The sequence below is a fragment of the Ciconia boyciana genome, chromosome 17 (genome assembly GCF_034638445.1).
Source record: "Ciconia boyciana chromosome 17, ASM3463844v1, whole genome shotgun sequence".
Classification (NCBI taxonomy): domain Eukaryota; kingdom Metazoa; phylum Chordata; class Aves; order Ciconiiformes; family Ciconiidae; genus Ciconia; species Ciconia boyciana.
In genome coordinates, this window is record NC_132950.1 from 10,887,779 (window position 1) to 10,913,965 (window position 26,187).

Genomic DNA, 26,187 nt, shown 5'->3' on the forward strand with positions numbered 1-26,187 from the left:
GCTGCTGGTGCTGGTACTGGCTGCTGCTGGTGCTGGTACTGGCTGCTGGTGGTGTGGTACTGGCTGCTGGTGGTGTGGTACTGGCTGCTGCTGGGGCTGGTACTGGTGCTGCTGGTGTGGTACTGGTGCTGCTGGGGCTGGTACTGGGGCTGCTGGTGTGGTACTGGGGCTGCTGGTGTGGTACTGGCTGCTGCTGGTGCTGGTACTGGCTGCTGCTGGTGTGGTACTGGCTGCTGCTGGGGCTGGTACTGGCTGCTGCTGGGGCTGGTACTGGGGCTGCTGGTGTGGTACTGGGGCTGCTGGTGTGGTACTGGCTGCTGCTGGGGCTGGTACTGGCTGCTGCTGGTGTGGTACTGGCTGGTGCTGGTACTGGTGCTGCTGGTGTGGTACCAGCTGCTGGTGCTGGTGCTGCTGGTGTGGTGCTGGTGCTGCTGGTGTGGTACTGGCTGCTGGTGCTGGTGCTGGCTGCTGCTGCGGCTAGGGCCGGCACTGACACTGCTGCTGCTGCTGCTGCAGCTGGGGCTGCTGCTGGCTGTAGGGGACGGGCCGGCACTGACGCTGCTGCTGGCTGCGGCCGCTGCTGCTGCTGAGGCCTGGCTCACGCCTCTCTGCATGCTAATTAGGAATCACATCCGTATTAATTTTTGTCGCATTTAAAAACAGATAAGGAGCAGGGAAGGGTCTTGTGTCAGCAAGGAGCGTAGGCTGCTTGCTCATCCCCGGTTCATCTCTGAGCTAGGGCTCGAGACGGTAGCCAGCTCGAGTTTGCAGCTTGCTGCTGGCACCTCCGCAGGCAAAATCTCAATGCCGGTTGCGGAAAGCCCGAGTCCTGGGGTCCAGGCAGACCCCCTGAAGCTGTTCATTGTGGGGTTTGTTTCAGACCTACACCTGCAACTCAGAGTTGAGATGCTGATTTGGGTCCCTTCGCCCTTGTAACAAAATATGTACCAACCTCTATTGCTGTTCGCCCATTCCAGGTCTAAATTTGTGTTTTGAGGCCACCTTACCCCACGAAGCAGCCAGGAGAAGCTGTCAGCAGGCAAACCCAAAAGAGCCGGTTCTTGTTAACGTTCTCAGCAGGTCACTTCTGCATTGCTTTGCTGCTGTTTCTAGGCCAGTTTGGCAAAAGCACCTCGGGAGCTTTGGTGCTGGTTTGGATTCACTGCGGTTGGTGTAACTCTGGTGTAAGGATCCCTCTGTGTCCAAGGACTGGGGTTACCCAAAGGCCTTGCCTTTCAGCTCTCACTGCTGTAAGAGGGACCCTGCCTTCAACAGAGGCCACAAAATGTTTAACATACGGGACAAGAAAATAATAAATTCAGTTCTGTGCAGCTAGTGGTGCTGAAGAAAATGCGATGCTGACTTAAAGAAATAGTAATATTTTGCATTATGGAACAGGACTTTGCTTTATACCGCTGACCGTTACCCCGGTGCTGCTCAGCTTCAGGTCGCCGATTCTCACGACCCCGATGTATACAATTATCGTTATTCCCGCCCTTAACGATGGAGGGACTGGGACAGCGGGCACATGCGGCTCGGCTGGGCCAGCCAGCGCTCCCCAGGCACGGCTGGGCTGTATCCGTGCGGATATCTCTATTTATCGCTATTATTCCTGGCTGTTCACCCCGCGGACCTCAGCCCAGACGCCCGCCAGACAACGGGCGGACACTCGCGGTCCTGCCGGCTCCTCCCGCCCCGCGGCGGCCGCTCTCCCCGGCTGCGGGGCCGGGCACCGGCACCGGCTCCCGCTCGGGCCCGGCGGGGCCCCGCGCTCCCGGCCGGCGGGCGGTAGGACCCGGCAGGACCCGTCCCGTCCCGCCGCTCCGCGCTGCCCCGTCCCCCGCCGCCGGCCCCGCCCCCTCTAGGCCCCGCCCCCGATGAGCTCCGCCCCTCGGCCCCGCCCCTCGCTCCTTCCCTCCCTCCCTCCCTCCCAGGACAAGATGGCGGCGCCCTTAGCGCGGCAGCTGGAGGAGCTGCTCAACCCCCGGCCCAGCTTACGCGACCCCGAGGACGACGCGGAGGAAGGTGAGGGAGGGCCGGGAGGAGGGTTTGATTCCCGCGGCCGGCGGGGGCCGGCGGGGGCGGGTCGGGCGCCGCCGCACCGGCCGCACGTGGCGCCGCCGCGGGCCGCCGCCGCGGGGGGGCTCGGCCCGGGGCCCCCTCGGCCCCGCTGTCCGCCCAGTCTCCCCCAGCCGCGGGCCGAGGTCGGCTCTCCCCGCTGTGCCCCCAGCCCCGGGCGGCCCCGCAGAGCGCGGGGCTCGGCCCGCCGCCACCCGCCGCACGGCGGCAGGACGGGTCACCGCGGGGGCCGGGGTGGCTCCGGGATCGGGGGTTGTGTCGGGGATCGTAGTTACCTGCGGGATCGGGGTTACCCTGGGGGCCGGGGCTGGAGTCACCTCAGCGCCGAGTTACCTCAGGGCTGCCCAGGCCGGGCTGCCCCGCTGCAGGCCCCGCTGCAGGCCCCAGTGCAGGCTGGGCTGTGCGGAGCCGGGCTGGGGAGCGGATCCGGCTGGAAATCTCCAGGAGAAGAGAGCGCAGCGTCGGGGCAGGACTGCTTCCTCCGGCAGCGAAGCGCAGCCGGTGCGGCTGTGGGAGCGGGGACGAGGCTCAGCCGAGGCGGTCGCTGGTGACAGCCCTCTCCAGCACACCAAGCGCTCAGAGCAGGCCGCAGCGTGCTGCACGTGTCTTGTTTGATGCTTACCAGCGGCCAATATTCAACTTACCTTCTTAATCAAGCTCTTTTTACCTTAGTTGTGTTTTTTGAGGCATTCGTCCCTTTCCCTGTGACATGTAGGTGGCGGTGTCATCTTCTAAGTTTCCAGGCTGGTGCCTGCCGTTCCCTTGAGTCGTCCTCTCCAGAGCAGAGTTTCCCCACCGCCAGTAGACCAGCCAAGCCATGGGGCAGGACTCATCTCTAGGGCACGTCTGTCACACGGTTCCTGCACTCATCTCTTGAGATAGCGAGTTAATTGTCACACACAGAGGAGGTACTAGGCTCCAGTCATGGTAAATGCCATGCCAGCTAGCCTGGTTCTTCTATACAAATGTACGTGAGAGCAATAGTATCTTGTAAGCAACATCTTAGTAACGATTGAGGAAATTAATGTAGTCAGCAGAGGCGTTTTCCCATTTTAGTAATCATGATTTAATGTCAGACTTCATACTTTAGCGCTGCCAAGACTGAGAACGCGAGAAGATCCGTCGAATGCCACGGGGCATTCTGCATCTGCCCCTCTTGCCCAGTCATTCCTTGGTGCCGAGCATCTTGCCATCTTGTAGCTGGAGTGACTATGTTTAGACCAGATCTTGTTGCTTTGATTGTGAGCAGGAGATTTTTTTGCTTCCCCCCTGCCTCAAGTAAACACTATATGTGAGGCATTAACATTTCCAAACACACATTAAAAGAGCACTTAGCGATGTTCAGCCAGTTGTCTCACTCAATTGGTTGAACAAAGCTAACCCTGTAATTTTGCATACAGGGTGTCTTGCACATGAATGAAAATAGGGAGGGAGTATGGTGTGATGTGTTCTCTTTGCTGGACTGCTCTGTTCCTGTGTCCTGGAGAAGCTGGGTATGAAAGAGAGTAATAACCACAGTGAAATTATTTTCTCTGTTTAGCCTTTCTAAAATGTTTGCATATTTATGTGGCTCATACATACAGCAAGAGGCCCAAGTGCATCTGAGTTGCAGTTTTCCTCTTTTAATCTGTAAGCGTGAAGTGAGTGAAGGCATTCCAGCTTTACTGAGTCCTCCACCCGGAGGACTACTCATGAGACCCTCGTGAATCTGTGGAAGGGCTTGGATAGGCTTAGTTTGTCTAGCGCTTTGCGCGGGTTCTCTAAAATAAAGAAGAGGCAGGGAAGAAAGCGTGAATGTAGGCAACGTTGATTCAAAAGGCAAAAAGAATTCAGCAGGATTTTTGGCATTTGTTAATAAACATCCATCTCCGTATTGCGGGTGAGCCCTGTGGTACCAAACCTGTACATGGAGAAGTCCAGAGTACTGAGAGGGGGCTTGGAATCGGTCAGTTGGTGTCACATCTCCCTTCCTTCTGCAGAGGTTAACCTGCCAGCTGGGAGAACACCTCTGGCTGCAGAGAAGTCACAGGATGTTTTCTGAAGAATACCCTTAGAGCTGTCTTATCTCTTCTGCTAGATCTTAAGTATTACTTTACTCCGTAGTTTCTAGGCAGGACTGGTGCTGATCTACACAAAACCCGGCTTTGAGGCTTTTTCTCTGCCTTTGATTCCCCAGCAACCTTTCCCCCTTTGCAGAAAATCAGTGTACTGGCTTTCCTTCACCAGGCAGGGAAGAGCCTTGCTCCCTCGCAGAGCCTAAAAGCCGAGCTCTTATGTGAGGCTGTGTTGCCGTCAAGCTCACCGTGGCAGTATATTTTTGTTTGTAGAGCATGAGGAGTTTTTCATGGAGGAGGATGGCTCCTTCCTGCAGCTAGTTCTTCTAGTCTGAAATTCAGTTCAGTTTAGACATCCCTCCCCCCCTTTTTTCCCCACAGCTACAGTTGCTAAAGTGATTGACAAATTTGAGGATGAAACTGCAGATGACATTTTCCCTGTTGGTAATATACGGAAAAAAGCTTCAGCCTCTCTCTTGGAAGCTGATAAAAGGTACAGTGGAAAAGCTACATCTCGCAAAGCCTTGCAAGAAGAACTCTGGGGAGATGCTCTGTCTGAAGAAGAATCTGGTAAGAAATCTCATTTCCTTACCCTTTTCACCAGACTACTCAAAATTTGATGTTAGCATGTTAACTGAGCTAGTGCCACCTGAACTGAAATGACAAACTTTAGGTCCCTGTTACAGGGCAATAAACAGGTACAATTAAGTTGGACATCTTCTTAAAGTGCCTTCCTGAAATTCAGGCCATATTTTTTGGCCTGAGGGAAGGGGAAATCCCAAAGAGAAGGTCACTTCTAGAGATTGAGGAAAGAGTGTGACTAAGTGTAGGGTGAGGCTCAGTGCGCTGACTGAACATTGTGTGGAGGAAAAGAAACAGCTCCCATTTTTAAGCCAATATATCTCAGGGACTGCAAGTATATACAGATTCTCGTTTAAAAAATGCATATAGCAAATTCTGACCACCTTGTTTGCTTATCACGTCATTGTTTCATGGGAAAGCTGAGACATGGATCTACTAATCATTGCTGCAGAAAGTGTGAGCTGAGATCTTTCTGTGGATATATGGGCTTGTGTTTCTATTATTTAGCCAAAACAAAGAGTAACTTCATACGCGGATAAAATGGAGTTTGGAGCTCACATAGCCCAAACCTGTAGCTATTAATGAGGCATACTGCAAAGTGGCACGTTTTGCTCGTAAGTAAGTAACTTTTTTCTCTTTCAATTATTAGCTGAAGAAGCATTAGATGAATGGTACAGTGGCAGTGAAGATGCAGAAGAGAATGGCAGCTTAGGCAGTAAAACAAAGGAGAAGCCCAGCAGTGCTGGCAGTGACCAGGAGGATGACTTGGAAGACGATGAAGAGACAGATCCATCTGCCAAGGCCAAGGCACCAAAGTTCAGTTTCCAGAATATTACAGACTTCGAGAAATTTACAGAGGGGATGGATGATGTAGGAAGCAGTGAGGGAGAAGATGAAGATGATGCCAGCATGGAAGAAGGAAGTGATGAGGAGGAATATGGGAGTGAAAACCACGATGATGTAAAGGAAACCAAAGATAGCGAAGATGATGGGGGGATGATGACATTCTCAAAAGGACAAGATGCTGAAGAAGTAGAAAAAGGAAAAGCTGTGAAGAACCAGCTAGGTTTGTGCACGTTTGCTTTGTATTTTGACAAGACTTTCCCCTTGCTGACACTGTAGAAACTGGCCATGTTGGGAACCACTTCAGCACGTTAAGATGCTGTTAGCATACTGCATGTGCATGCTACGGCAGCCCTAGTGATTTGCAAATGCTCTGCCAAATCTGCTGTGCAAACTGGTGTCACTGCTGGTGCAAAATCTCATATTATGAAGGGTATTTATCCACTGGCTTAACTGAACCACTACTGAATATACTTGTAGTATTGGTGGGGATGGGGACTTCCTACACTGGTAGTGCTGTGCAGCGATGCTGATCCCACTTCTGTTTCTTTTCAAAATGTAATACTGAATGCAATTGCTTCCTGTCTGTCCTGTTAAACTATCAAACCTCTATTTGCAGAATGTCCTTTTAAACAGTAAAGCAAAGGGATTATTTTTTTTGTGGGTCACAGAATTGCAGCCAGGATCATAGGATGGGATGTGGTTTTGTCCAGAGACACCTTGTAGTACCAATTTTGTGCTGAGTCAGTGAATGCAAAGATTTGCCCTAACCAGGAGTAATGTAGCCCAAAGGAGAGGGCCTGTGCTGTTAAATCAACAGGTCCTTCACGAGGAGCTTTGGCTTGCTAAAATTGTTTTATTTTCTCCTTGTTATGAAGCGCTGTGGGATCAACTATTGGAAGGGAGAATCAAGATGCAGAAGGCGCTCGTAACAGTCAACCGGCTTCCACAGCCAGATACTTACCCAATCTTCAGAAAGGAAGGTGGACAAGAATTTGACAATGCTGTCGAGAACTGTAAGTATTCTTCAGTCTTTCTACTTTGGGTAGACTCTGCTGTAGCCAGTGTGTTTTTGCCTGCGCGGGAAAGTGCTAATGGGAAATTGAGGGCTTTGAGTTGCGTGTGCCTGTAGTATTAGCTGTTGGTTTGTATTGCCTTAACCGTTAATTAGGTACCGTGCAAACAAAAACCAAAAAGTGTTTCCTACCCCAGACAAAGAAAATGTCTCCTGTCACCCAGGTCTGTATATGCCGAGTTGATCTCTGCGGGTTGCCTGTCGTCACTTAAGTAATGTTGGAAAGCCTCAGCTCAGGTCCTGCTGCTATTTCTAGTTCATGTGGGGATTGAAGTTTGCTTCTCAAATTTAAGTTTCATGCTAGATCTTAGGAATAATTGGTTTGGTTATTGCTGTTTGGTGCAGAGTTGGGATGCTTCTTTGTCCAGAGACACCTTGTCGTACCAATTTTATGCTGGGTCAGTGGATGCAAAGATTTGCCCTAACCAGGAGTAATGTAGCCCAAAGGAGAGGCCCTGTGCTTTTAGATCAACAGCAAGTATCTTTTAATCTTGGAGCTGCTTCCTCTGTTTATTTCTTAGGATCACTATTAATGATATTGATCTGATGAGATTTGTAGGAGATTCTCCAATATGGCAAATATAATGTGCACACTCCAGCTGATAAATGCAAAGTACTCAACTTCAGTGTGTTGTAGGTCTATTTAATTTTTAGAATTGGACACCTTTTTTACTGGCCTTAAGATAAATGCACAGGGAGATAAATGTCTGGTATGTTATCCTTAGGAATAAACACAAACTACTGCAGGTATCAGTTGGTGTCCGTTTCTCCCTGATATGTTTGTGGTTTTCTGTCAAACACCACATGGATGACAATGTTTATGCGCAGATTGTTCTTTTTTCTAATCCCACTAATCAGAAATTAATGAACTTCATAGGATATTCTTCCAGTGATTTTGAATAATAAAGATAAGCCCAGTAGCGTTTTAAAGCTTGCCAGTTGGTTCTCCCTCTCACTTCTAGTTCTTCTTTCCCAGTCTTGAGATATTGCTCACTTTCCAGAACGTTGCAGCTCCATAGGTGAGCACTCCGTGGAGGATCCCGAGAGCCCCTTTATGTGATCCAGTTGGTAGGAGACGCTGTAGTGGTGTCTACAGCCTTTCGTGCTAAACATCAGAGATGCCATCTGAACTGTCTGGTTTGCTGTGGTTGTATATCCGTTCAGCCACACGCTGTGCCAGTTTGTACATGCTGTAGCGATACCTGTGTGTGGAGAAATTTTGGCCTGGGCTGGCACAAGTCATCTTAAAACTGGATTAAGAACTTTCACCATCATCAAACCTGACCCTGAATCTTGCCCCTACACCAAGTTTTGACTGTCATCTTACGGCTTATACCTGATCTGAACATCGTAGCTAATCAGCTTATCTGGAGTTACAGCAGGTGAAATACTTTATATTTTAAAGTTAGCTCTGCCGCTTTAAATGAAGTGATTAAGGAAAAAAAGGCGAACTCCCAACAATACTAAGCTGACCTTTCAGTGAAATGCATGTTATTAATGTATTTAATGAGATGCATTACAAACTGCACCGAGCACCGTGTTTCATTACAGGTCTAAAATGCAATATCATTAAAGACCTTTAACAGAAACAATGGTTGACATTTTGATATTTCCCATAAGCAAAATACATCCAAGAACATGGAGTATAATACTGTACACAGTACAGCAGAGAGGCTAATCTTTCAGTTGTCCAGAACACTAAAGGAAAAGCCACTGTTAATAACTGCTCAGTGATTCCCTCCCCACCCTCTTCTCACAATCTGGGCATGAAAGTGGCAGTAGCGTGCTCTGATGTTCCTGATAGCCTGGGTTCATGTTCTGTGTTTCGTCTGTGAAGACAGCAAGAAAGTAAAGCTGGGGTGACCTGAGCAAAGTTAGCGGAGGAAGCGCTCAGACTGACAGGTGGGAAGTAATGAATTTAGGAACATTTCTGCTACCGCTGCGCGTGTTCAGTGTTTTCTGGTGTTCTCTAAGGGACCAAATTGATACTTCTTTTTTTAATTTCTATTTTTTAAAAATACAATCTGTAATTGTACAGTAAAGTAGGTTACAGTAGTTATTTTTGATGAGCTACGCTATTGTCCAATGCAGCTATCTTTCACTGCCCTGCAAAGATGCTCTTTCCAGAAGTTACAAAGCGCCAAGCATGAAATAAGGAGTAAACTCATACATGAAGATCTTACGAAAGACTGGGGATGTAGTTGGTGTTATGTGGCAAAGACCCATTTCTCTCTCGCTTTGCTGTGTTGGGCCCTGGGAGAGGGATTCATGTCTAACCAACAGCTAGAGTTTTACCCCATGGGCAGTCTGAGCTGTGTTACGTCTTCCTTCGCGGAGCTTCTGCCTGGATAACAGGGCTGTGACCTGTCAGTTCAGGAGGTGAAACTAAGTCCTTTCTGAAAGTATACACGGTAATATATTTAAAGTTCTTTCATGAATCGATGCACCTTGATTTATGAGGGGGGGAAAATCTCACTTATAAATCAGCTTCCAATAGAAGTCCTGATTTTTAGTGGATCAAGAGGTTTAGTGGCTTCCATAAAAATAAACTCTTTTACTCGATTCTGAATGGTGATGTAGTGGGCTGGGTAAACATTTCTGTGCTCCTGAGTTCTCATCCCAGTTGTGTTACCAGCTTGTGGGTAGGATCCCATTCCCCAGACAGGAAAAATTAGAACTGTGCATGAGTAAGTTTAAAGATGAGTGGAAGACAGGACTTTGTAAATACTGAATGTTGAGGTGGTTCCATTGAACATGATGCGCTTCAGTCTGGGACGGGATTTGGGATAATCATGACATTGACACTGTTTGGGACTGGATGATACTCTCCTTGCAGGGAAGCCTCAGCACTTCTTTCCAAATCCACAGAATAAATTTGGCATGCTTTCATTATCTTCATTGAATAGGACGAAATGCTTTGGTGTTCAAGTTGCAGAAAGCAGTTGGTGCCAAAAATCCAGACTCTCCGTGTACACCGTAGCCTGCTGAAGGCAGGAGGGCACAGAGAGGTCTCGGCACCCAGCTCCCTCTGAGGTCCTGGACCAGTCCCTCGCACCTCTTTGAAAGCTGCCCCAGAATGCTTTCAGTAATTTATCCCAAGTCCTTCCATTGCTCATGAAATTTCTGCTCTGTGCTCACAGGAAGGATGATTTTTTTGAAATGGAAAATGGTCCTTCGTATATTTGCCTCTTTAGTATCTCCCACTTGTGACTGCCCTCTGTGCAGCTGGTGGTGGTAGTGAAACTCCCTAAGAGTTTGAGTATAATTGTGTTAAAGAGTAGGCAGCAATGTTCTATACATTCGGAGTTTTAAAGCCAAATCTGAGCAAAAATGGTAAGGTCATGCTCGTTTTCCAGATTTTGAGATTGGAGGTTACAGAACTTCAAGTGTTTAATTTATTATTTCTGTAATCTTTTATGAAATGTTTTTTTTAAAAAAAAATGATACAACGTGCCTTGGACAGTCTTGGATTCCTGAGATCTCAGGTTCTGGTGGATGATTTACTGCAAAATTGCTTATAAATTGAAGTAGAAAATGTTTTGCAGACCTGGCAGCTTTCAGGCTTCACACCCATTTGTCACCCAGCATTTCCCTTTGTGTATAGAACAAGAATTAATTAGGCTGCACTGCAGGAAAAGTTTATGGCCATAATTTATATAGGATGAATTTCTGTTTAAAGAGACAGCATTGCTTTGTTTGCACTGTCTTACTTTTTCTTTTCCTTTTTTTTTTTTTTTAATCTTTAATTATATTCCAGATTTTTTTCTGCCACCCTTTTTACATACAAATTGGAGACCAAACTGTGGTCATGGAGCTCATGTTTATTCCTCTTTTGCATCCATGGAGAAAGTCTGAGTGGTTTTTAATTCTGAAATCACAGTGACTGCGCTCTGAATGCAGTGCAAATGTTTAATGTTTAATGCACTGCACACGTGAACTCCCACAGCTTACGTTTCTAAGGTGCTGTTGCCTCGAGTGGTCTGTTTCTCCAAGATACATTTGTATTCTCTTGCACCGTATCTTCCAGTCTAGTCCAGGGCTTGAGATGTTGCCTCTGTTTGGGGTCTTGCACGTTCAATTAATGTTTTTCATAATCAATGCAAGTCAGAATTTGCAATCTGCTCCTGATTTGCACATTAAAGAGACCCATTAATTAAAAATTCCAATCCCTGGCATGTTCCCGCAGGATCCTTGCATTATTTACATAGAAAAAGAGTGCAAGGTGCAAGTTTCTGTGCTGTGTCTCTGCACAGATTGCATGCCTGCCATTCATATTTCTATGTATGTTTTCAAGGGGGAGGAAGGTTAGAAGCGGATCTCATGAAAATGTCATGAAAAATTACCTCAAGGGCAAGAAAGAGCCAAAGAAGAGGTGGAAGTGACATTAGTGAAGCCACAACCAGTGTCGGGAATTAAACAGTTCCTAGGTTTGGGGCTTGTTATGTTAAATCGTGATTCAGTGACAAAAACCCCACAGCTAATTGGGGGGCAGGGGGGCAACAAGAGCTTTAAGAAATTATATCTTTCAATCAACAAAGGCTAGAAGCTGTTGTCGCGTGTGCCCTGGGTAGCTGTTCTTGCTATTTTAATTATTTTCTCTTTACAATTCTTGTTAAAAATACTAAGGGAATGTTTCAGTGAGTAGTAGTTAGACAGTGATACTTTATGCTTCACAAAAAGCTGGGAATTCTAGCTTTTAAATAGTATAATGTGTTATTTTCAGTTTTTAGTTGGCAAGATGAGGAGTTAAAAACATACAGAAACCCAGGTGAGGCTCTTGCAGAAGGCGAGATGCTGATGGAAATTGCAAGACTTTAAATGGACGAGCAGTTGTATATGTTTTCATATGTATATGCTTTCACTTTCCAAGAGTTCAGTAGGTCCCTGAAATGCAAACTACTGGCTGAATTTTTGTGGGGTTTTTTTTTTGCTTTGATTCCATCTGTCAGTGGTTTAAGAGAAAATACTGGAATACCACATTTCTGTTCTTCAGCATAAGCTCCAGATAAGTTGTTTTGGAGAAATGGAGAGAATACTGGTCTTGGTAAAAGGGAGACACGCAGGGTCTGTAAGAATGGATTTGCTCACTGAAGGAAGAGGAGTGGGGGCACCAAATATTAACTGTTATTTACACTTTGTAGAGCTGTGGAGAAGTTATACAAAGGTTTGTGATCAATAAGAAAATAAACCTGAATAAAGTGAATCAGATAAAAAAAATCAAATGAAATGCTCCACGTGCTTGCAAGGCCATTATCCCCAAACCTGCCTGGGTTGTTAATGTATTAACGGAGCAGCAGCAGTGAGCTCTGCCTAGCAGCGCCCTCAACTTTTCAGCACAGTGCCTTGTCTGCTGCTAATAGATACAAAACTGTATACAGCTTTTCAAATTCTGCTGGAATTTGTGCATCTTTTCTCAACTCACAGTGACATTTGAACTTCAGTTTGTATTCTCTGTAGTCAACTATATCTTCTTTTCCTGATCACTGTGATGTTACCCTAGATCATTCAACCATGGACACTCTCCGTCCATGAGCTAGTGGCATTGCATCCATGCACAGGATGCAATTCCTGTATTCCTTGTACTCAGGAAGGATGTATTATCCAGAAGAAACCTTGTTTTCCCCCATCGCTTAGCCTTTCTGTAGTATCCCCTTTGAAATCCCTCCAGAAGAGTTGTTGCGTTGGGCTCCTTCACGCAGAGAGATGAGCTTCTATTGGAGACAGGGCGTTGAAGAGTGCTGCAGTTAGCACAGCAATGCTGCACGGCATGACCTTGTTCACTCCGAGCACGCCGCACCGGGGCCTGAGGATAGTAGAATAGTGTGTTTTGCCTCTTGGGAATAAGTTAAATGTAATGATGGAGACTAGTCCTTTTTTGTACCCTACAAGTACTCCTCTAGTCCTCCTTTTGCAGCCTGTGCGGCATTACGGATGGTGTGTTTCTTCGTGGCCGCTCTAGGGATGCAATTACACCTTGAGATGGGAAATGGCAGTTGCTGCCTGAACAGTGGTTCCCAGTCCTGCCTTTCCTTCTCCATGCTGAGTCTGGACTGCAGAATATTAGAGCATGTGCACCTTTTAAGTCCTTCAATATGTGTTTTAAATGGGGTGCTGTGAAGAAACTTTATTCAAAAGAAAGACATGGAAAGATGAAACAAGGGAAATGAGTGTGAACTACGTGTAAAGTTTGCAGGAAGCGACTCACTATTCATAATCTTCCTGTAGCCAGTTTCTTCAGCTCAGAGTCAGTTGCTGGATAACTTATGTTTCACATTGATTAGTTATTCCCTTAAGGTGTTATATGTCTCAGGTGCAGCTAGCCAACGGTTGCTATTTAATTATGTTTTATTGAAAAGCAGAGCTAAAAGGAGCACTTATAAAACTTTTCAGGACTTGCCTGGGTCTGCACAAGGCCGGGTGTTCGGTGCCTGCTGGGAAATGAAGGAGATGTTGCTTTTTTGTTCCTAAAATGTACAGTCCAGTCCAAACACTTCGACTATCCCAGAAATGTCTGTTTCTGGGGTGGAAACGGGTGCGTTTGTAGTGGTGTGCTGGTAAAGGACGGTGCTTCCACCTGGAGCTACGTGGACCTTTATCCTGACTGCCTGAGTTGGGCTCTTGGTACAGCAGGTTGGTTAACTGCTTCTGTGACAAGTATCTGTGGCTTGTGGCTAAACAGCACATTTGTGGACAAGGCCTCTTAAGGATGTGATTAAGAATCCCACTTACATTCATTGCCAGCAGGAGACCTCCAAACATGCCATGTGTTTGCTGGTTTTACATTCTTGCATATTAAACATTTCTGTATGAATGCTTCACACTGACTATTTTCTTCTGGGTTAGTTCTGTAATATTTTGCTGAAAAGGGACTCAAGACAGAGGGAAAGATTCTATTTAGTATCTATTTAGTGTATGTTTGTTTGTATGTTCTCATTGTCTTTTTAATAGAGGATTTTTGCTGGATTCTGTTACTCTGATTCCTGATCTTTAAAAAAAAAAAAATTACATTCTATGCAACATCCAGGTAAGTCATGTCGAAGAAGCTGATTGAGCGTTGACTAACTTTGAATAAGATCAAGTCTGCTTTAGGTACCGGAGAACCTGTTCCACTTCCCGTCAGAGAGGATGTGTCTGGCAAGGCGTCCTCCTCTCCAGTCGTGCGGCACGCTCCATCTGATGGGCTCACCCTCTGCCTCGCTCCGCGGCTGCACCTGGTTGTCATTTTACACATCTGGTTAGAGAAAAGCTGTCAGATGAAATGTGCTTTATTGACATAGGCTCGGGATTTTTCAGAGAAGTCTGCAGGGATCAGCTGCCAATAATTCACTCATAATTTTGTTATCATCTCTATTTGTGGATCACTTTTAAAACTCAAATGTATCCATACATACATCTGGAGATGATAACGCATTAATACGGAGCAGGGCAGGTGTCACAGGGGAGTGGGGGAGGAAGTGAGGCACAGGCAGATTACACAAATTCCAGAGGCATAGAGCAGTTACAGGATTAATTGGTGCTAGGCAAGATCATGCACTTAAATATATTCTTGCTTTGAAGATTTTACTGGGAGCCTGCACAAACGTGTGACAGCAGAACTGGGTTTCAAGCCTGAGTGTAAATTATTGTGATCAGAACTAGCCCACTTAAAACTGGTAGTTCATTTTAATTGAATTGTATTAGTCTAGACACTTTATGAATACAAAAAACATCGTGCTTGTCAATTCATGCAGGGTTGAATTTGATTTAAATGGATGTGGATGCAGGTGTCCCCAAATTTCACCTTTCCTCTCTGATCTAATGAAGAATCTATTCAACTCTTTTTTGGACTGAGCCAAAGCCTGTTGACATTAATGAAGACTTTTCTCTCGACTAAAATAAATGAATGAATCAGACCCTTTTTGTAAATTTTGTTGTAATGATCCTATGCCTTGGAGAGCTTTTGGTGACAACTGGTGTCAGTAAGGACGATAAGCTCCCAGGCTCACGGGTGGCCATTCTGCGTACATGCCAGCGAGAGAGAGGGGAGAGATATGAAGTGAGAAGCTTTAGACAAAGGCACAGGTCTCAGTTTTGGAGCTCTGTTGCTGTTTGTGTGCGTATTTAGTTGGGTAATGGGGGGTGTGAGGTTTTGTGCATGTGCAGAATTTGGGCTGTGCGAGGTACCAGGAAAGTATTTTGTGGCCTGTCATTGCTGTCTGTGAATGGTTCAGAAATCCTGTGCAGGGGGTAGTGGAGAAGCAGAGGATATTTATTTAACTTGCAGTTTTGGGTCTTTTTTCAGAAAAGAACTCTCTTGTCCTTCCTCAGTGGCAAGGCTTTAGCTTGTGGTATTTAGTCTTTTGGAGGAGAATTTTTGTCTGCTTCTCTTGTATAGATGTGGTAAAATTGAAATGCTCCCATTTTATAGGTTATCTCCATAGCCATATGTGTTAGACACTATTGGCGTTTGAGCTTTATTTTAAAGCTGTCTTAAATTCTAGTGCAAGAAGTGCTAGGAGAGTCCGTAGTTGTTGACCTGACGCACGCGAACTCCAGACCGTGGGATTACACCACGCTTTGAGCACATCACATAGGTTTGCCTACACTTGAATTTCTCAAGATAATTAATAGCTAATTAAATTGAGTTTAGCTAAATACTTGAGCATGTTAGTCTGTATACTCCACAAACAAGACGCAGGGAAACAAAGGCTTGCAAAGCATCCAGACAAGCATGTGCAAATGTCAGCTAACTTGGATTAATTGGCAATTGGTTACCTTGAGATGGAAACTCAGTGGTTGTCATGATAAATGTAATTAATGGCCTGGTATTATATGAGGAGGTCAGTCTAGATGGGCTAATGTTCCCTTCTGGCCTTAATATCTAGATAACTATGAAATTTCACATTTCCTCTTCCTTTCTCATTCTTGCATATGTACTTGGGGATTCCTGCCTGGCAGTGAAGGGAATGCATGCTGTCAGCTTCTTTACATTTACAGTAATGTAAAACATCAGTTTTTATAAATCTCATTTTTACAAGCCCCGTCCCCTCCCTGGTTTGGGCTGATATCAAAAGATGACGGTTGAGGCGAATCAGTAGAGCATGAACTTCATGGAAGTGTGTCTCTTTCCCTCCCTTCTCAGCTTTCCCCCTCCCCCAGTCCCCACTAATAAAATCCTTGAATACCAAGCCTTTTATTCTGTTGTTGCATCTAGTTATTTTCTTTACTTTTAGCAAACTCATCTGTGTCTGATCCTGTTGTCCTTACTGTCAAATGCAGTAATATTAGAGTGAAAGGGCTAAATTGAGTCCGTTCTGTAACTCTTTGGGAGTCAGCTGAACTGCTTGTGTGAAAGGGGTTTGCAGCATTGGCTCCTTTGTGCGGGAGGAATACAATTTTCCCCTCTGCAAAGGCTTTTGCATCATTTGCATTCCAATGGAAGCAGCAAATTGGGCCTTCGGTATGGAGCAGACCTTTTTATTGCAATCAGCAGAAAAGTCGGCCTTTTTCCTAGCATCATTTGATAAAATTCCACAAACTCAGTGTTTTGGGAAGCGTGAAGGAAATGTTACTCCCATCATTTCCTAAAATAACCTGGACAGATTTACAAGTGCTTTGTGCTAGGATTCAGCTGAAGTCCGTGAGAAACATATACCGCGTAACTACACCACCTCTAAAAAATCGGATCACTCTGCTGCCAAAGGGCTTGCAGCTAGCCTATAATTTAGCCTAGGCTGGCTCTTGTAGCCTCTGTCTTATGCTTATCAGTAGCCTTTTATTTCTGTGCCATCTTGGGTTTGGGGCACCAGGACGCGCAGGGTGCAAATCTGAAGATAGCGAAAGGCCTGCCTGCACCATATTGTTCCTCCTACAGTTAGTTACGCAGCGGGAATTACAGCAAAGCTGTTGTCCAAAGCCCCATGTTTAAGATGCGATACCTGGAGGAATTCCCTCCGCCTTTTCCTGGCTGGTAACGTTGCTCTGCTGTTGGGAATATAGAGCAAGCTCCAAAAGTAATACCGACAGACTTCAGAATTATGATACACTGGAGCTCTGGCGTAATTCTTTGTTGAAGAAGTTAGAGGCCTAAAATGTTAAGGCTTATTGTTATTCTGAGTTGATAATCTCTGCCTTGCTTTAATAATTTTTCCTCATGCCTGGATAGCCTGTGAGTTGCACAATAATCACTCACACAGCTTTGTAATCAATGCCCAAAGTAATAGGATTCCGCTGGCCAACGGCAATTAATAAATTTGTGTCTTTTTTAAAACACTAGCAAGTCGGGCCTGAAATACGACTGACTGGCTTTCCTCATTTGCATATTTATTGCAGTGGAAAAATTCTTGCCGAATGATTGATGTTGAGCCTGCCTCTTGAATTCCAAACAGCACATTATTATGAAATGAAAAATGCCGGCCATACAGTTGATTAAAGTTGAAGACAGTGGAATCGGTGTTTTTTAAGATTGTGGGAGAATTAAAGGCATATTTTAATAGATGTTGACAAGAAGTGAACTAACAAAAGCAAAGCAAAGGATTTGCTTGAAAAGATTTAATCAAACGTGTTTCTTGGGGGATTAATTGCTGGGGATGACTAGTGCAAGTGGCTGGCTTGTGGATTTGAATGAGAAGTATTGTTCTCAGGCCAGCGTATTGAGTGCCATTTTGACCTGTAGTTTAACTCCTGTCCCACAGTCGTTTGAAAGGAGTGAAAATTTCCCCTCTTCATCTGAATGTTGGGATAAATGCGTGTACCTGATAAAGATACTTTTCATTATGTACAGCTATTAAAATAAAAGAGGTTTGATTCCTCTCCTTTTTATTTGCATAACGTGACCAGCGCGCCGGGCACCGCGCCTGTTCCGTGCAGTCGTGACACGGTGACTCTCCACGGTGGCAGGGGGACCTCTCCCGATATTTGGCAGCTCAGCTTTTGCTCTGCATACCGTGGTTCAAACACCAGCATTGTTCCAGCTTTCCTGCGTGAGCACTTCATGCAGCCTGTGGAGGTACATGGAAAATTAAAAACTTGCGTGCCGATGATATTCGTGTGATGCCAGATCCTCAGATGTAATTGAGGGGGAAAAGTAGTTAATTTCCAGCTTTGGCGTGGGCTCTGAATTTCAGCCGTGTCCTGCGCGTGCTGTGTTTCGTGCTGGTGCATCACGGTAACGATGCTCCTGTTGGTGTTTGCATACGGTGCGTGCACAGTAGCAGGCAGGCACTGTTCTGTAGGGGAGAGCCCATCGCACCCTGTAAGGTGCCACGAACATACCGGGATGGAGTGAAACTCCTGGGAGTTTCACCCCGATTTTTAGGATTCTGTCCCTGACCATCATACTCCGAATGTGCTGGATGGATGCACCAGGGTCAGGCGGGGAGGAGCTTGCCTGGTGGAGCAGTTTTGGGAATCCCACTGGTTGGCTCTCTGTGAATACCTTTGAAAGCCTGGCCTTGAGGCACCGGCTTTTTTCCGTCGACTGAAAGTGTCTCTGTGTGAGGCCGCTCCCTGCTGCTCCGCACCAGCTGCTGCTCTCCGCAGCTGCTTGGGAAGATGAAATGAGACCCCATTTTTAGAGGTCGTGAAAAAGAGCGCAGATATTTTTCTGCGCAGGAAGCTGCCTTGCTGTAGAAATGCTGCGCTTAACGGCGATGGGCGAGCACAGAAGCCATCGTGCCTGCAAGTCCCCAGCACGGCAGTGCTTGGGTTTCAGCGGCGGCGGAGGCACGGCTGCCCTCTGCGTGCGGAGAGGGCTGGTGGGGGAGCACGTCGTGGGGTTGGTACCCCTCAGCCGGGAGCCACCCCACGCAGGGGGGGATGCCAGCAGCGCAGCCGGTTTGTCCGTAACCACTGGCATTGACAAAATTGATTTTTGTGGTTTGAGAGCAGTAGGACAGATTTCATCTCTGGTGGGTCTCCTGACACTTTGATACATGGCAGTGCTATCCCTGAATGGAGCTAAATACTCCAGGGCTACTTTCTGACTGGGTGAAGGGATGTATAAAATGAGAACGTATGAGAGAGTATTAACAGAAAGGCACACTTTGATTTACTGATACTGGCTCCCAGCTTTCTTGGTGGATTGATATGCTGTCTGCAGGATCTGGAACAACTTTTTCACTCCTGTACACAAAATGAAGGGGCTCCCATGGACTCTTAAAAGTGACTCTTACAAGTTAGCGTCTCACCACAGACACTCTGAGTCCCATTTAAGCTGGAAGTCATATTCAGACCACGTTTGCTATGTTCTTGGAGCAGCTGCCGATGGATCCCACTCAGCATCCTTTTTTCTTTCCCAAAGGGCAGCTTTGAAAAGGTTTGATGGAAGCATGGCTTGCATGTTGTCCTGGGGTTAGTTGGCCTCTCCTACGCACAGAGTACGAGTTGTCGTTTTGGGGATTTCGGTTGCTCGTACTGAAGTGCCGTAAAGGAATCCAGCTTCTTTTGTTTTTAAGGCAGTGCTGAGCCACCTGTCCTCGAAAAACACAGGCTGGACATGGAGAAGTAAATCCTGGAAAAGGAGATAGTTTTGAGATTTTTCTCACGGGCGATGTATGGCCCAATGTTAAAGGTGTCAGTTGTGACGCCAATGTCGATAACAAGGTAGAATATTTACCCCAGCATATTGCAGTGCAGGTTGTAAGAGAGATGCAGCAAAGCTGCCAGCAGAGAGTGGGAGAGAAGGGGCAGGAGAGGCACGGACTGGGATTAACTGGGGTGACAGGCTGTGCCTGCAAAGTCAGGTCAGGAGAGTTTTATGTACCGCAATTTAACAGTTGCTTTCGCAGCACTGTGCCTGCAGTCGCTGGCCGCTGCACTGGCCTGGGAAGGGGCAGCTGGGGATGTGCAAGCGTCTGTTGTGGGCTGAACACAATAGAGCAACACCCAGAAGTGATACCGATGGCAGAGATAGTGTAGTAGCTCTGGGAATAAGCTGTCGGCATCAGGATCTTCCCGCTGGTGAATGAGTGGTGGGAGGGTAGTCGTAGAGCTTTAAGAGTATTGTTTCAGCCTTGGCCGGGTTGTGGTGCTTGTGAAAACCATAGTGTCGATATCTTCTCGATCCCAGAAGCTTTAGAAACTGAAAATCATCAGGGACTGCCTAGGACCTAACACAGCTCGTGGCAGTGGGAGGCCCCTGCTACGTGGTCAGGGCTGGCATTGCCTGTGCTCTTGGAGGTATCGCTGGCTTTGTTCTGTGAACAGAGCAGGGAAGGGAGCAGGAGGTACAAACCTGGTGGTTATCACATGTGGAAGCTGCTAGTTGGTTGCCTTAATGTACTGGCATGCTTGAAAGCTCCATGTTTGTGACCCTTTTCTGTTTAATTGTCTGTTTCAGACAAGGAGCAGCATTTAAAAAAAAAAAGTGCTGGGAGAGAGTAGGAGAGCAGGAGGGTTAGCGTCCAGCTTTCCTTCAAAATGACATAGTTTGCATCTATGAAACAGTTTTGTTTTACGCTGCCTTCATTCACAAATGGGTTCAGTCTTTTCCCCAGAGCAGATGGTGTAAAGGCAGATGAGGGCATGAGAGGGAAGAGAAGATGAAGAGGGAGAGGAGACTGGGAAGGAAACAGTCCCTTCTGGAATTAAATGTGAAATGGGTAGGGCAGGGCTGGATGGGAAGAGGGCAGGGGAGGGTGACACTTGGCTTCTGAAGTTGAGTTTACAGCACACTTAAGCACCCAACAGTAACAATGAGAATGCCATCCAATAATGCTATTACATACACAAGAACTGAAAGCACGGAAATTACCCAGCTGTAAGAGGCTCATGATGAAGCCACTGTCTGGAATAATTAGCCCTCCCACCTGGTTAGACGTGCGGTCATTGTCTTTCCTGCCCTCTCCATCCCCTTCACTCCAAATAAAATTGCTCCCCATCCCCACTTCTGTTGGGGTCCATATCTCATAGCCTGGGGGAGCTTGAGCCTGTCTTTATTCCCTGCCTGGTTGCCACGGCCTTGATATACCCCAGAAGAGCTGGAGTGCTACTCCAGTTGTAATTGACAGGATCAAAGCCGCCTGGGGTGCATTAGCACTGCTGCTGGAGGATAGGCAGCGGGTAGAAAATAAACAGTTTCGGAAGCTCTGGGGACATTTAGCTGTGTTGCAGGCAGTGGGAAAGATTTTGCTGTTGTAAGCTGTGCGCTCAGGCTAGGGTGGGGGCACTTTCCTTTTGCAAGCAATGCTTTAGCTGCAGACACATACAACAAACGCATATTTAAGGGCTTTTGTCCGTTTATCTCTTGGAATTGTTTGGATGCTAACACAGGACTGTTTTACAAGCATGGCAAACCTAATCCGTTAATAGGTCTATATAGAAGAGTTGTCAGAACGTATCTAAAATGAACCGCAGGCCAGGGGAGGATGAGTCCAACAGCTGATCAGCAACAAAAATCTTAAAGCATCTTCTCCTTGACATTCCTGTTACTGAGGTCAGGCTGTAATTTATCTGAAGATGGTGACAACTGAGCAATATCACAGTGGTAACGTGCGGGAGATTGAGACCTCTGAATGTCTGGGCTGATTTCTGCTTGCGCTGTCTCTGTCTGGCTGATGAAGATTTGCTGTTCACTCTACCCATGATCTCTGTGTCCTCCATTAAAAAAAAGAAATAAAGAAAAAAATCGAGTGGTGAGAAGTTCTCTCCGTTCTTTTATGCTAACTGCAAAGAAAGAAACGGGTTTGGGAGTTAAGCAAAACGGCCCTACTGACTTCACGTCAGAGGAGGAACGGGCAGAGAGGGTACAGGGGAAGCTCTGGGGAACGTCCCACCACCGCCGTGCTCCTCCTGCCCTCCGGACAAATCCACGTGCTCTGTCAGCCAGGGTTGCTGCTGCCCGCGAGGATGCTTGTTCTGGGCACGTGGGGAGGGAAGCCAAGCCTGCGTGAACGTATCCCGCAAGAAAACAGATCCTGAAGTGGTGTGCTACGTTCCTCCAAGCGGTGCATTTTTTCCCCTTTCCGTGGTGCCTCTTTGTAAAAGTAGAAGGCAATACACCAGTGTCAGGTAAATATAAATTAATCTGTGTAAAGTTCAGTTTAGGCTTTTGATAGAAGCCTACTAAGTGTTTTACCTGTAAGAGCTGACCCTGTGATTGATGTGTAGCAAGGTACAAAGAGAGAGTTTGTGTAGGCCTAGACAAACACTTGTTTTATATCGGAACGTTCTGCAGGAAGGCTTGTTGGTTGCCACAAAAGAACTATTTTTAAAGAACAGATGCCGCAACAGCGTGCAGTTAACCCTTCCCACAGTCAGCTGCAACTGTGTGTCCTTGGAGAACATGAGATCATTGGAACAGAGCTCGTTTTCTCTGCATTTGCGTAGATACAGGAAAATTGTTGGCTATGAAAGCCTTTAGATACACAGCATCAGATCTACATTCAGGATTTGTATCTGCAAATACCCTGGAAAGCAACTACTCATCCCTGTAAAACTAACCTTCACACCATGTATTGATCATTTTGTACACCTCTCCACCCCAATCTTTTCTTCACTTTCTCTCTTTCTAAGGTTCTCTGGGCCTGCAGTTCTGCTTTTCTGATCGGAATCCTCTCATTAAACTTGCCAAGTCATTGTTTAAGTTCCCCCCCCCTAGATCAGATCTTGCTACATTTAATTTTACTTACAATCTAATTTCTTATGCCTCCTGCGTGGTGAGCACGGCGGCATAGAAACCAGCAGTAGTCACAGCCCTGCAGGAGTTCGGTTTTTCTTCTTGCCTTCCCTCCTTCTGCTCCGTATAACATGCACATTATGTACAAGAAAGAAAAGTCAGAGGTCAAGTTTAGACAGGATGTACATATATACATTTTCCCTTGTGTTGCTTTGTATTATTCAGCTGAAGCTGGCCTCTGCTACAGAACTTAACACAGGAGAGAAATGAGTTAGCCGGCAAAAAAGGTTGTTGTCATATGCGTGTGTCATCAGATGCTTCTGCACACAGTACTTGCTTCTTCAATACGTTAATCCTTCAGGCTCTGCGGTCTGAATGTTTGTCAATGAAACGTTAGACCAGTATAGTCCCGATGTGCAGCCAGGCAGATGTTTAGAAGGCAGTCCTGCCTCCTTTCCTCCCTTTTTAGGAAAGAAGTGCTCTTTCCCAGCATGTTGGTGTTTGACATGAACAGCTATAAATCAGTTTGAAGATAAAACCACATCTCTAACTGATTAGAGAAAAACAGTTAATGGGACATGCAGTAGCTGTGGCAGAAATTCAGATTCAAGATGAGAAACCAAGCGCTGCAAAGCTAAGTCTTCACCAGGAGCAAGGATCAGTGGGAAATTGTCACTTGTGTCTCTTGTTCTGCAGGTTGTAAAGCCCTGGAGGCATTGCTGAAAGTATTAGTGGACCTTCAGGATGAGCTGCTTTATCAATACCCAGGCACGAGGCATCTGGTAGATGGAAAGCAATCAAAAACTGAGAGGTAAATACAAAATAAGACAAGTCCTTTCTGAATCCTTTGGTCTCCAACTCTCCAACAAACAGGACAATGTGCAGCCTTCCTGACCATACTCCCTCTCCGCTGTTCTCTCAGTTGCTGCTGTATCTGGGTGACAGGCACTCTGGACAAATGGCCATTTGAATTCCTTGTGCCAGTGTGGGAAGTCTGTTTTGTAATCTTTCTGATAACGGAGGAGGGGCTGAACTATAGGTCTTTTGCCATAAATATCACCATGGTTTGGAAAAAGCTTGGCTGGTAGTGGAGGGGCCATTAAGAATTCACACACGTTGCCTTAGAGAGGCGTAGGGTGTTTAGTCTGCGTATTTTTGTTCTAGTGATGATGAAATCCCTAGCAGTAGCGATGAAGAGCAAGTGGATAAGGCTCAGGAGAAGAGGAGGAGCCTCCCCAAACGAAAGCTAAAGATGGAGGACTACCCAGAATTCATAGCCAAGCGGTATGCTGACTTCAGGACGTATCGGAACAGCGTCTTGCAGAAGTGGCATGACAAGACAAAGCTGGCATCTGGCAAAATGGGAAAGGCAAGTCTTTGTTTATGTGTGCTGACATGCTTGTTGTTTAGCAGAGATTTGTGGAACAAGTTGATTTGGAAGTTTCATATCATGGATGTTCCAAGTTAAGCTAAGAGTTACAGCAGAAAGAATTAAATACACAGGTATACAGTTTTCCCCAACCTCAAAGGAGCTTGGAAAGAAGCTCAGCCCTCAAATTTCAAAGGCATGAGCTGTTCTCTTTTGTTTTGAGCAGATGGGCAGGAAAAAATTTTCCGGGGCAAATGGTTTCCCAAGTTTTGGGAAAAACTCTTGGATAGTATTGGTGTTCACCCAATCAGACATCTCATCATAGCCAGTCTCCAGCAGCAAGTAAGCTCAATGAAAATGCCACTATTGCTGATCAACAAGCTGTTCGTGTTTTATAACAGAACTAGGGGCTTCTGTGGCTGTCCTCCTCCCTGAAGTGTACACTTTAATACAATGGGTAATCATTTCACCCGAAGATCCAGGGTCTCCTAGCATCTGTGAGTTAGTATTAATCATTGAGAAGTTCATCTGAACCAGAACAGCAAAGGCATTTTATTAAGCCAAGCGTCAGGTTGCCTCAGGTTGGGAAGGGGGAGAGAGGGAGAAACAAATAAAAAATCCTAGCAGAAATCCCTGCAATGAAACCCAAACCCCCTCCTTTTGGAATGCTGTCTGCTTATTCACTGACATGGAAAGATAGAGGAACATTGCTGCCTTGAGGAAAAGCTTTCTGCATTATCTGACACTAGTTAATGTTGTTGCAGGGTTTTGGTGCCTTTGAGCGTTCAATCTTGACTCAGATTGATCATATTATGATGGACAAAGAGAGATTACTACGGCGGACACAGACCAAGCGATCAGTGTATACAGTGCTGGGAAAGAAGGAACAGGAATCTCATCCGGTCCCTGAATCTTTGCCTGAAAATTCGGTAAGGGCATTTTGTTTATATAACTCATCCTGTAGCAGCAGCGAAACCCTCTGCAAAACAATTAGCTTGAGCCTTTAGCAGGTAGTATTCTTGTTTGTGAGAGATTTATGGAGGAGATACCTGAGTGTTGATTTCTGTAATGTAATGGCTAAGAAAAAGATGTAGACATTTCAATTCCAGTTTTATGGTGTTTGCATTATCTCCTGTGCCAGTTTTTGCCAGGGGAAAACAAGGTTTGGTCTGTGATTGTGCCCCTTCTGTGCTGTAGGAAGTGATGCTCACTAAATCTGCTTTTTTGAGGTAGCGGCTACGAAACTTTGTTTTTACTCTGAAGTTTAGAATTTTTAACCCAGAAAGTCACTTCTAAAATCACACTGCATATAACCTACAGAATATATTAGTAGTAAGTCTGTTATTAATTTAGTATTTAAGAATGAATAAATACTCAATTCTGAGAGGTCATGTAGAATTACTGCACTTGCAAGATACATTTTTGCCATTACATTAAAAATATCGGTAGTATTTTGCCAGAAAGACTTTGCACAGTCCTATTTATTTCCCCCTAAAGGTATCATAAATATTTTGGCATTGGCAGCATTTCTGCCTTGCCTTTAAATGTATTCCTAGTCCTTAAAAGCTTGTTATGTTGGGAGCTTTTCTCCATTCCTTCATATCTTCAAGTGCGTTTACAAGCTGCTGCACGTGATGTCATCAGAGTTAGGGACAGAAATACGCACGTACGAGCTTTCAGTATTGCCTTTGTGCTTCTAGGAAGTCCTCCCTCAGTCGGATTCCAACAGGCACCTGAAGGACATAGATGAGGAGATATTTGATGATGATGACTTTTATCACCAGGTAGGTGATGGTAAATCTGTGTTGGAATTATGGCTCCAGTTGGTTTTTAATACTTACAGAGCTAGTGCGGTTGGTTCTGTGCTCTAAATTTCTCTGACGAGTGAAACTCAGTTACCTGTTTTAACATCTGAAATCTCTGTAGATACCTTTGAGGACTTAGCTCTCAACTTTCGATATAGGGCTACGTGAGCTTAAACTTGCATTGTGGGTGTAAACTTACTGCCGTGACTGGCACTGCTGTACTTGAGGGAGTCAGGGCTGCAGGATAAGGTCTGTGCCTGTAGTTCTCACTGGTGAACATCGCTACACGAGAGAAAAATTACTGAGTTCTCTAAAGGTGACTTTTCTCTGTGGGTAGAGTCCCATTATGAAAAACGATTCTAGTAGATCCTCAGAAGCACCTAAGTTACTCTCATCTCAGCCTAAGTCGTCTCATCTACCTACGGAATGAAAAAGCTGCAGGGCTTCTCTAGCACTTTTCTTGGAGTTGTGCCAGCTTGGATTTAGGCCAGTTATTCTTTTTATTTGCAAAGTTCTTAGAAACAAGGAATCTGCACCCAGTGCATGGAGGCCGCAGCTTAGGGAATCTTTGTGCCTGTAATTTATTTAATAAATGACAGTGCCAGCTTTATGAAATACTGAAATTACCATATATTGAGGAGTATGATTCACTGTAAGTCCTTCCCCAGTGCACGAAAAACTAGTTTTGCTCTGATGATCCACAGAGAGCTTTAACTTCAGGACTAAACGAATATCATTATATCATCAGAAAGGAAGAAATTTCTGATCTGAATAGTTATTACAGT

The 26,187-nt window shown here is 45.9% G+C and overlaps 1 protein-coding gene across 1 annotated transcript in view; it reads left to right on the forward strand.

Moving 5' to 3' along the window:
- The first annotated feature begins 1,921 nt into the window (after window positions 1-1,921).
- Window positions 1,922-26,187, forward strand: part of AATF (apoptosis antagonizing transcription factor) — a 57,388-nt gene continuing 33,122 nt past the window's right edge. The window contains exons 1-8 of the mRNA XM_072882385.1: window positions 1,922-2,025; window positions 4,515-4,703; window positions 5,365-5,781; window positions 6,437-6,574; window positions 22,925-23,039; window positions 23,393-23,597; window positions 24,362-24,526; window positions 25,298-25,381. Of these exons, the coding sequence (XP_072738486.1) occupies window positions 1,941-2,025; window positions 4,515-4,703; window positions 5,365-5,781; window positions 6,437-6,574; window positions 22,925-23,039; window positions 23,393-23,597; window positions 24,362-24,526; window positions 25,298-25,381 (1,398 nt within the window). The 5' untranslated portion in view covers window positions 1,922-1,940. The remainder of the gene's footprint in view (window positions 2,026-4,514; window positions 4,704-5,364; window positions 5,782-6,436; window positions 6,575-22,924; window positions 23,040-23,392; window positions 23,598-24,361; window positions 24,527-25,297; window positions 25,382-26,187) is intronic.